Source organism: Clytia hemisphaerica, unplaced genomic scaffold, assembly GCF_902728285.1.
Source record: "Clytia hemisphaerica strain Z4C2 unplaced genomic scaffold, Clytia hemisphaerica genome assembly, whole genome shotgun sequence".
NCBI classification, from domain to species: Eukaryota; Metazoa; Cnidaria; class Hydrozoa; order Leptothecata; family Clytiidae; genus Clytia; species Clytia hemisphaerica.
The window spans coordinates 1256441-1267165 of record NW_027103421.1 but is presented as its reverse complement, the minus strand read 5'-3'; the positions used below and the strand labels follow the sequence as shown (position 1 = coordinate 1267165).

The 10725-nt window shown below is 38.2% G+C and overlaps 1 protein-coding gene and 2 non-coding genes across 3 annotated transcripts; 2 read left to right on the top strand and 1 right to left on the bottom strand.

Annotated features, from left to right (window-relative positions):
* Positions 1-2729: 2729 nt before the first annotated feature.
* On the bottom strand, positions 2730-7422 carry LOC136797813 (uncharacterized). The gene is made up of 5 exons (XM_067054397.1): positions 5333-7422; positions 4821-4933; positions 3984-4627; positions 3093-3800; positions 2730-2801 (listed from the first exon to the last, which is right to left on the bottom strand). The coding sequence occupies exons 1-5, from the start codon at positions 7420-7422 to the stop codon at positions 2730-2732; spliced, it is 3627 nt and encodes a 1208-aa protein (XP_066910498.1).
* A 1592-nt stretch (positions 7423-9014) lies between these two features.
* Trnaa-ggc (transfer RNA alanine (anticodon GGC)) lies at positions 9015-9087 on the top strand. Its single transcript has one exon. It is a non-coding gene; the product is annotated as a tRNA-Ala (tRNA).
* A 313-nt stretch (positions 9088-9400) lies between these two features.
* Positions 9401-9473, top strand: Trnaa-ggc (transfer RNA alanine (anticodon GGC)). Its single transcript has one exon. It is a non-coding gene; the product is annotated as a tRNA-Ala (tRNA).
* The last annotated feature ends 1252 nt before the right edge of the window (positions 9474-10725 follow it).

Here is a 10725-nt window from a genome sequence, read left to right as displayed (position 1 = left end):
ATTTTTTGAGAAACCAACAGACGGTAAAAGAAAAAGAAAGAAGAAAATTAATGATCTCTATTCATATGGTATTATTATTCATATGATAATCAAATTGTCCGTTTTAATTCAATGTATAAGTATAAGAGCTAAGATCCATAGCCAAAGCAAAAGGTCTCAAAGGCTGAAATGTCAAACAAGAAACCACACACCTGCAACAAAAAACTATAACCAAAAGAATTTATCATACACCATGTTCCTCGTTTAACCTTGTGTTGAATCTAGTGTATTTTTCTTAACTATTGTAATATCTTTAATTTTTTTGAAAATACAAAGTGCTTATTTGATGGTGTTTATTTGTTTACAGAAGAATCTTGTGAAGGACAAAAAGAAAAAATCAACAAGAACAAGGTAAAAGGCAAAAAATACATAGATTTTGTAAAAAATAAAAAGTTAATGATTAATGTCAAAACATATAATACGAGCCGGTAACCGGCGTCGCACGCCGGTATTGCTGAACGCATCACTTTTAGGTCAGTGAAGCACAGATTTCCATTAAGCCCGAAGGGCTAGATAGAGTGTTTTAAGCTTTTCCAAGCAAAAAAAAAGAAGTAAATATCGCACGGACATCGCAAAATGTATTGTTGCTACATATTCTTTTTCATAAGCATATGTTTTTTGGATGACAGGCTCAGTTAAGCTTAGGTATTTTTTAGAATCAAGCTCAAACGATGCTTATGATATGCATTCGTTAAGACATCACTTTTTCTTGCCTGAGAGAGATTGAAATTTGACTTCTAGCCCGTTCGGGGCTTTTACTTCATTGTTTTTTTTTGGTCGCCTGTGACACATCATGACATAAAAAGTATTGTAAATGCATCGTTTATTTTACTTAGTAAAACAATAATTCTAGTGGTAAAAATAATTTATAAATCTATCTACAATGTATATTTACAAAATAATAAAAACATTGATAAAACAGCATTGGCAGATGAAATTTAAATAAATCTTATACCATTTCAAGTCGATAAAAAATGTACAGTGACTTTAAAAATACTTCTTTTTAATGCAAGACTAATGATCGAGTTAACACAGTCTGGGTAGATGAAGTCGGTGGGTAGAACCAAGCAGTGGTTTGAAAAAAAGTTAAGTATATCTCGGAGAGCGTATAGAGACTATATAATAAGAACAAACACAACATTATTCATTCATTCAAAAAGTTGGTACATCTCGTGATAGTAAACCTCCTTAATTTTCGTGTAACGAAACCAACGATAACGTATCAATTCAACAAGTCAGGAAACACAACCGAACGCCACGAAGAAAAACCGATATGTTTCAACGATCCCTAATTTTGGTGTATGGGTATGGGTATGTCGATGACGAAGCCGATGAGGATGAACGCGACCGCGAGAAATATCCACTCCCTAAAAGAAAGAAAAACAGATTTTACTGTTATTAATGAGATCATAATAGATTAAGATCTTAAGGGAACTAATTTTTGCGGTACTAATTGTTGCGATTTTGGTTGTCAACCGCGAAAATTAGTTCTGATTAATTTTGAGGATTTCAGCTGATTTCAGACCCTCATAGCGCGAAAAAAAGTTCCGCGAAAAATAGTCCCTTTAAGGTAAGCATTTTTGTAATTTTTTTTTTGCACAAATTGCTGAATTCTTTTCTGCACAAATTGCTGAATTTTTTGTTTTTTTACCCTAAAAATGTTTTTAAATATTGTTTAAAATTGAATTGAGCAGTGAAATGAAACTTATTAAAATGTTCTTTCTCTTTGTTAAAAATAGTCAAATTTGATATCATTCTAACCTTTTTCTAGTTTCTTTTGATACTTGATCAACTCTTTCAATTCTTCTCTTGATTGCGCCACTATGCCCAATACTGCCAATACTAAACGTGCTATAAGAAAATGAGAATAGTAGAACAGAAAATCACAAAGAAGTCTCGTATTATACTTAGGGGTCTTCCCCGACAGTAAAAAATCCAAAATATCCTAGCCCCCTCCATTTTTAGGAACTTTGGGCATTGTGACACATTGAGATTTAAGAAATTGGTTAAGATTTTGCTGAATTGTGAAAATTTAGCACTTTTTTAGGGTAAAACGCCATTTATTTCTAACAAAAACATAGAAATTGAGAAACTAAAACTATTCTGATTTTGACACCCCCTACAACTAAGCACAAAAGAGAATGGTACGTAAAAGATAATTATCTTACTGTGGTCATCTATTTCATTGATGACAGGACCGCCCCTAGTCTGCGTTGCAGAAGAAGCCAGTATTGGTTTGTTGGTGATGGTTTGTGTTTGTGTCTCTTCATCTTTCATGAACACTTTGTTTGAGCTTACAAAAGAGTTCCCCATTTTTGTTTAACTTTTAATTAGACCTGAAAGGAAATTGCGACTAATGATAAAGACTAAAAAGCTGTTGCAAAGGAATTCGAAAAATCACATCTTTAATCAATATGATGGTTTTTGAAAAATTGGGTTCAATTTCAGAACTGTTGACAATCATCATTAATCAAGCCCTGGGATAAGAAATTGAGTGATGGAACTTGGTGACTTGTTGACGAGTCTTGAGGAGGTTAGTGAATACAATTGCTTTAACAAACCATAATTGATTTGTCTCCCATCTGATATGGGGATCTCCATAACGTAAGCTTGCAGATAGTTGACATTGACATGTTGATAGTGGGTGATAGAAGGTGAGTGTGACAAAGTAAGTGCAATGAACTTTTTTTTCATTTATTGGCCTCAGCCTCAGCCAAGATAGCGATTTGTACAAACAATAACAATTTCTTATCAATGCCAAACTAAATTATAAGGTTTTCAAAATTAACACAAGTAAAAAAGTACCCAAGATACCTGCAGATACACTAATATATACAAAACACAATTTATTGTAAAAAGACACAACAAGTGATCGAGATGGAAAAATTAATAGCTAAAAAATGTTTACTTCTTGCAGTTATGCTTCTTTTACACCCTAAAGTAGCTCATGAAAACAGAATACATGGAAAAACGACTCATAAAATTTGAAGGTAAACAATATTTTGTGTGAAGCACCTTCTTCTAACATAGCCTTGTTTGAATGAATTACAGACCTGAACTTTGACACAGTTAAAAGCACGAGTGCGTGAAAAAGCAACATACAATTGTCCATGTGAGAAACATGGCCTTCGTAAAGAGATACCAACTTTATCATACGTTTGGCCTTGACTTTTGTTGATAGTAACCGCATAAGATAACCTGACTGGAAACTGGACTCTTTTGAGTTGGAAAGGCAAGTGAGTATCATTAGGACAAAAAGTAATTCTAGGGATTAAAGTTCTTTGACCTGTATGAAAACCGGTGAGAATCTCGGCATCGATGATATTATCCTGTAGATTGCGAATGATAAGTCTAGTTCCATTACAGAGGCCATCTTTTATGGAAAGATTTCTAAGTAGCATAATAACAGAGCCTACTTTTAAATTCGACCTGTGTTTTGGCATTCCGCTAGGTGTAATAGAATTTATAAATTCTTGAGGGTAAAGGTCAACTTCTTCTTGGGTATCAGCAACAACAGAATCAAAGCTAGTGTAAGTATGAATATCCCCGGGCAGACGACCCAAAATTTGCTCATTGATTTCAAGGGCTTCTTCATTTGTTGGAGTCAGAATAACCCTTTTTGTAAAGTCACCCCCATCTTCAAAGTTACCAAAAACATGCTCAATTAAATCAGAATCAGTGGAAATTGCACACTGGTCAGGGATTTGAATACTACCAAGATATGGATCAGTTTGTTTTGTCGGCAGATTTCCCTCACCTAACTGCAGAAGAAAATTTGAAAATTCCATCTCACCTGGTCCTGCCCGCACATTTTGATGAAGGTGAAAAATTTGGACAAGGGGCCAAAGCTGGCTGCTTTTCAAACAGCTTTCTACCACCTGAGCAGCACTTCCCCTTTTAACGACAGGGAGTGTTTGTCTAAAATCACCACCAAGCAGAATTACCTTACCAGCAAATGGTATCTGGCTGTTACATATGTCTCTCAGCATAATATCCACAGCCTCTAGTGCATACTTTGGAATCATGGAGCTTTCATCAAAGATGAAAATATCTTGATCTCTCAAAAAGGCTGCATGTGTACTGTTTGGTTTCACATTACATGTAGAACCATCATTGATAGGCACTGGCAACTTAAACAGACTGTGGCAAGTTTTTCCACCATCTAGAAGAGTTGCTGCAATTCCAGTCCAAGAAGAAGTGGCAACAGAGAATGATCGAGCCCTGGCTTCTTTTATAATGTAATTGTATGTGAACGTTTTTCCTGTCCCCCCTGGCCCATCTAAGAAAAAAAGCTTGGTAGAGTTATGATCATTATTAGAAAGAGCTTCAAGAACTACATCTGCTACAATGGTTTGGTCATTATTTAACAACGGCCTAATTTCAGCAGCTTCTTGTCTGTTTGCTTCTGCATCTGGCAGTTGCTCTACAAGTCCAAAATCTAAATGAGGTAGATTAAAATCATCCAAAGATTTGCCAAACTGCTTAAGCATAAGTTCAATGTGTGCCAATGCCATTTGTTCAGCTTGCAATTCAACATGTTGTCTCAAAAAGTCTTGCATCATAAATTCTTTGTAGTTCTCCCAAAGATCTGTTCAACGGAGACGCAACATGAACTACTTCATTTAAGGTGTCAACCCAGATATTATCATTAGCAAGTAGTCCCCTCGCCAAACATGCTTCTCTGAAAGTTGGATAAAGGACCCCATCAAAAGTTTTCAAAAATTCAAAAGATGTTGCTCCTGGCACATGCAATAACAGAACTCTCAAAAAATACCTTTCACCTTCACGAATGCTAGCATTATACATCCTACTTATGACTGTGCCACGCTCTCTTGCTTTCCAACGGTTGTTATTAAAGACATAATCATGAGGGATATCAGAATATAGAATTTGCCTAGAAGTGGGATCATTTTGATTTAACAAAAACCAGGCAGTTAGTTTAGTTTCCTTTTGCTCAGCTCTTTGAACAGCGTTTCCTTCTTCAATAGGGCGAAAATATACTCTTTGGAAATTTGGTAGATGTACAGCTAACCTAACCACATTATGACTTTGAGTGTGCATATCAAACTTAAACAAACGCCAACAACCTTCAGGAGCTGAAACATATCGTGCATCAAGGAAAGTCTTGATTTCATCATGATCAAGTCTCTCTGATATTTCAATATGAGCTGTGTCATGACCTTTGTAGATGTATTTATAAAGATATTAAACTGCTTTTATTGAAACACAGGCTTCCAAATTGATGTGGGCATTATATTTTTTGCACAAATAGGGAGAGTAGGGCACCACCCACCTATTGTCTAGATCAACATTTCTCACTCGAACTGTGCGACCATTATCTGGTCTATGATAAAGTGGAAAACCATCCACATTCATAACTGTGGCATCATTAAAAGACTTAGGATAGCCTTTTGAGCAGATACCATCTTTCATGCAAGGACAGGTGTTGTTCAAAACACCACAGGGTCCATGAATCATATTAGCTTTTATAATTTCATAGAGCACCGGCTCTGTCTCTGGATCAGGAAGCTGCGCACAAATCAAGCGGTCAATATCGTCAGCATTTCTCAGTTTAAACTCAGCTTCAAAATGAATTAGAAGATGGGCATGAGGAAGCCCACGTTTCTGAAATTCAATCACATCAACACGGGCTACAACCATACCTAGAATACCATCCTTCATTATTTCTTTCTTCATTGCAGCTAACTTCATTCGAAAGACACGCGTAAGTAAATCTGGCCTGTCATGGGCCCGTTGGTTTGGAAGTAAATTTTCAGTTATCTCTCTCCACTTAGGATTGCAGGTGAATGTCAGAAAAGTATCTGGCTTTCCGTGCTTCGCAACAACAGCCATGGCATCTAGATACAATTGGTGCATAGCCCGAGGGGATCCCGAAAATGAAGAAGGCAAAACAATGACCTGACCTGCATTTAAATCCCTCTGTTGCGCAGCATTTTCAAGATGGTCTACCAGGCCCTGATATGAATCTGCCCTTATTTCTTGTTGATGGAACCGATGGTAGTTTAGCCTATTACCTTCCACCTTAGTATATGCATCAACAATGAACTGTTGGAAAAGTTTCCCTGAAAGGTGAAGAGCAGAGAACCCTCTACGAATAGCTAACCTATATGCGTAATATTCAAGTTGTGTGACATGGTTCCTCTGTCTTGAAGCTCTTTCAGCTACATGGGGAAGGGTCCTATCCCAGCCTGGGTCACCCCTTGGAAAGAGAAGTGGGTAAACTAAAGGATCCACAATACTGGATATGATTGAAATGGTTCGGAGAGGTGCGTTTCGTGGATGCACAACAATACTCATATCACCTGGTGGAGCTCCATCGTCCCCCGAAAAAACAGCAGCAACCTCTTCATGCAAAGGAGCATTATATCTTCTCTGATCAGGACCCTCAAACATCTTCATTCGGACAATTGGCAGCGGCCTATTTTCAGCTGCAGCTTGACGATGTTCTTCTTGCTCAACTTGACGCAAATGTTTGTAAGTGGCAGCATAAGGATTAATATTATCAAGAATATCTTGAATGAGGGCCATAGTCTCACGATTGCACTCTGCTGCTGAAGGATTTTGCATTCTCAAGTTCAAAGCAGTAGCTGCCTCAATTATATACAGTTGAGCAAATTGTGGTTGCTGTTGATCTGGAAAAACATTGCCAAGACGGTGGACAATTTGACCGCATATTCTGAAAGTTGGAGGTCCGTTACCTTGAGGTGGTCTCAAATTAGCACAAAAGGAGGCAAAAGCAAAGGCATTGTTATAGATCCTAATATTTTTACGAAAAAGTTTTGATTGGTTTGAATTATTGCTAAAGAGATGCTCAAGCTGAGGTGGAAAAGGATCTAATTGCGGAAGAGCGACTTTCCCTTTTTCACAACATCTAAATTCATCTTCATTTGCAAACTTGATTGCCTGGCAATACTCACAAAGGTGATCAAAAGTGCCTAAATAGTGCTCCTCTGGAAGGGGATTACCAATTTGAGCAGCATTCAAACGCCTTGGTCTACGAAATCTATCTCGAGCTGCAGCACGCCTGCGCTGAACCTGTTCTTCATTTTCATTTTCACGAACATTACGCATTCTCATCAAATTGGCTTGCCATCTTTGTTGTTGACGCTCTAAATTTTCATTGGCACGCACTTGCCTAGTTCGCTCTAAATCAGCTTGCCTGCGCTGCCGAGTTTGCTCAGCATTTTCATTAGCTCTGCGAGTTCTCATTGCCTGTGCATTTTGTTCTCTTCGCACCTCAGCTTGTTCAGGATTTTCCTGAGCCCTTCTATTGCGTGCATTTTCAGCATTCCCTCTTCTGCTACACTGGCCTCTTGTTGAAGCATCATTCCCTAGAATACCTTGACTGTCTTGTTGACTCATTGTTTTTAAAATTCATGAGCTACCTTAGAATATAAAAAAGAACATACTACACTCTTGTCTTGAACATTGAAGATCTCCATTTTAGAAGGACATATGTGACCCCCCAAGCGATTTGGAGTACATTAAAAATGAGACCGGTCTTGGTGCGGACAGATCGATAATATGTGCGGCAAAAAAGCGGCGAAACGATTTACCGTGCGGTAAAATTATACCTTTGTATCGGCCAGAAATCATCCAAAAATCTTTTCAAAAAATCCATTCAAACGCACTCGATCGGTCACTAAAGAGCACCATTTGAATAAGTGCGGTATTCAGTGCGGTCATGGTGCGGACATTTTGCCGTTCGAAACGTTTGCCGGCAAACGAGAAATCATAACAAACAGCATACCGCATACATACAAACGACGGGGACCGCACCATCGTACGCTTTAGTCGACGAGGACCGCACCATCCTCCGCTTTAGTCGGCGTTTTGTACGCACGGACCATACGGTACTGTGCGGTCTTCTGGCCGCTTTTTTCAACTTTTACTCGCACAATTATCCAGTCGGAAAGCGGCACGAGCACGACCGCACCAAGACCGGTCTCGTTTTCAATGTACTCCAAATCGTTTGGAGGGTCACATATTCTCCTGAAAGTTCAATCCAATCCAAGATAATTGTCAAGAATTTTTCCTCTGGATTTCCAACAGCTTCTTCCTTATTCCATCTAACTTTCGCTTTGAACCAAACTTCTCCTTCATCAAGTTAGTCAAAAAGTTACAAATATTTAATGACGGGTGTCAGTCATCGGTAGGATATGAAAAAAAGTACAAGGTTTTCAGTCAAAATCACCCCCCAACAACATTTAAGTCCTTTTTTACCATCGCTTTTTATTAACCAATGAGATGAATTGCTTTTAAAATCGGCCAATCAAAAGCCGTACATAGTTTTTACAATTGGACGGGTGCTAGAATTTGCATGGTTATGCTAAAAAATGGCACAGAATTACCCCCGTCTTTTGCAAATGGCGCGAATCCAATGGAACAAATTTGTGGAGCAAGAGACTAAAAGTCATAATTTTAAGACACAAACAAAGCGAAAACGAAAGTGACACACAGACACACAAAGCACCGCTATTAATAGATAGATAGATATAGAATGTATATTATAAAACTGGTATGATTTTTAGGAAGAAAATGTAAATGGCAAAGAACCAGCAAAGAGTGATGATAATAAAACTGCAAAGAACAAACATGCCCGGCAAGCGAGAGGTCGTGGGTTCAATCCCCACTCGATTCGTTACCTTTGAGAAAACTGGGAAGTACATTAGTGCAGGATCCGTTGATTCATTACCCATAAGTAATACGCACTTGATTTCACACAGTGACTGTTGATGGACTAATTGTCCGAAATCGGGGCTCCGTTGGGCTAATGCCTCTCCCCAATGTACATAGCTTAACAGTTCTCTCAAAGTTAGCGGGTTGGTTGGAGATTGGACACTAGCTGTGTCTCGGTTTGTGGCAATTCCATTGATTCGTAGAATTCAGGTACCGGATGGTGAACATTGAGCACGTCGCTCCCCTCGTCTACTACGAACTAGTGTAATAGCAACGAACCGATAGCGCAGTTGGGAGAGCAATCGCCCGGCAAGCGAGAGGTCGTGGGTTCAATCCCCACTCGATTCGTTACCTTTGAGAAAACTGGGAAGTACATTAGTGCAGGATCCGTTGATTCATTACCCATAAGTAATACGCACTTGATTTCACACAGTGACTGTTGATGGACTAATTGTCCGAAATCGGGGCTCCGTTGGGCTAATGCCTCTCCCCAATGTACATAGCTTAACAGTTCTCTCAAAGTTAGCGGGTTGGTTGGAGATTGGACACTAGCTGTGTCTCGGTTTGTGGCAATTCCATTGATTCGTAGAATTCAGGTACCGGATGGTGAACATTGAGCACGTCGCTCCCCTCGTCTACTACGAACTAGTGTAATAGCAACGAACCGATAGCGCAGTTGGGAGAGCAATCGCCCGGCAAGCGAGAGGTCGTGGGTTCAATCCCCACTCGATTCGTTACCTTTGAGAAAACTGGGAAGTACATTAGTGCAGGATCCGTTGATTCATTAACAAACATGTTAGTAACTGACCTAAGTTAGTTTTCTTCCTTAGCCTTACTTTATTTCTGCATATTGAAACTGCTGATTCCATGATTTAGGATAATAAACTTCTTTATCAATCAAACTTTTTAGGGTAACCAGAATAAAGCTGCTAATTCTGAAGAATCAACTAAGAAAAAAAAGAATTTAAGTATATTATTGATTAGGGGTGTATGGTGGCCCATCGTTGTCACGTCTTATTTCATTTGGAAATAGAAATGCATTTTAAAACTAAATTCAATTTGAAATCAACTTTATTTTTACATGGCCCATCGTTGCCACGTCTTATTTCATTTAAAAATAGAAATTAATTTTAAAACCGTCTCCATAACTAAAATCGATTTGAAATCAACTTTTATTGGTATATTGGCCCACCGTTGTCACGTTTCTTTCGTGCACTCCCCACGTATTATTCACACAAACGCCGGATTGAAAGTAAAAAATATCGCCAGAATTAGAAAAATGTACTTAATAAAAAACAAAGAAACCACTGCACTAGATTCAATCTGTCGCCATGACTTTGGCACAAATCGTAAGGTTTCACTTAACCTTGCCTGGGAAAGGTTAGAAATTCGACTCTAGCCCCTTGGGGTGGGGGGGTGTACAGGGTTTGTAGTGGGCTTCACACGCAGCTTTGATATTTTCAAGCGTAAGTTCGTAAAATTGGTTAAATGGAACGAATCGTTTAACATCTTGTACTTCATATTTCTGGTTTCTGGGATTGGTAGCAGCAAGCATTACTTGCACAGTTAAGTCTTTCGGCGCTTGAGATTCAGTTTTCTTCCTGGTGTGTTTAGTGGATTGCTCCATTTCAAAAGCTGCAAATGCATCCTTGTTACCGCGACGTTTCGCCATTTTTCTTGATTAACGTTTTCTTCTAACCCTAACCCTAACCCTCACAGCAGCTCCAGAATTTGTGTTCATTCTAACATTCAACCAATCAGTAAAAAGCACCAGACAATAAGAAAATCGGGAGACAGAAAATTTCTTTCTTCCTATTTTTAAATGAAATGTTTGACGTCAAACCCTTTTTAAATTAATATCTTTAGATTAGTAAAAAAAAGAAAATAAGAATCTGCAAAATAAACAAACAATTTAACGTTTATTGATATATTTATTGTATTTACAATAAAAGAATTCAGAAAATATTGGTCTTTGACCATTGAATA

What these genes read in the sequence shown, in the direction of transcription:
- LOC136797813 (XM_067054397.1), bottom strand. Translation starts at nt 7,422, where the DNA reads ATGAGTCAACAAGACAGTCAAGGTATTCTAGGGAATGATGCTTCAACA. An exon ending in TAATGCTAGCATTCGTGAAG is followed by an intron (nt 4,628 to 4,820) that starts GTGAAAGGTATT and finishes TCCGTTGAACAG; the next exon opens with ATCTTTGGGAGAACTACAAA. An exon ending in AGATACCATTTGCTGGTAAG is followed by an intron (nt 3,801 to 3,983) that starts GTAATTCTGCTT and finishes TTTCTTCTGCAG; the next exon opens with TTAGGTGAGGGAAATCTGCC.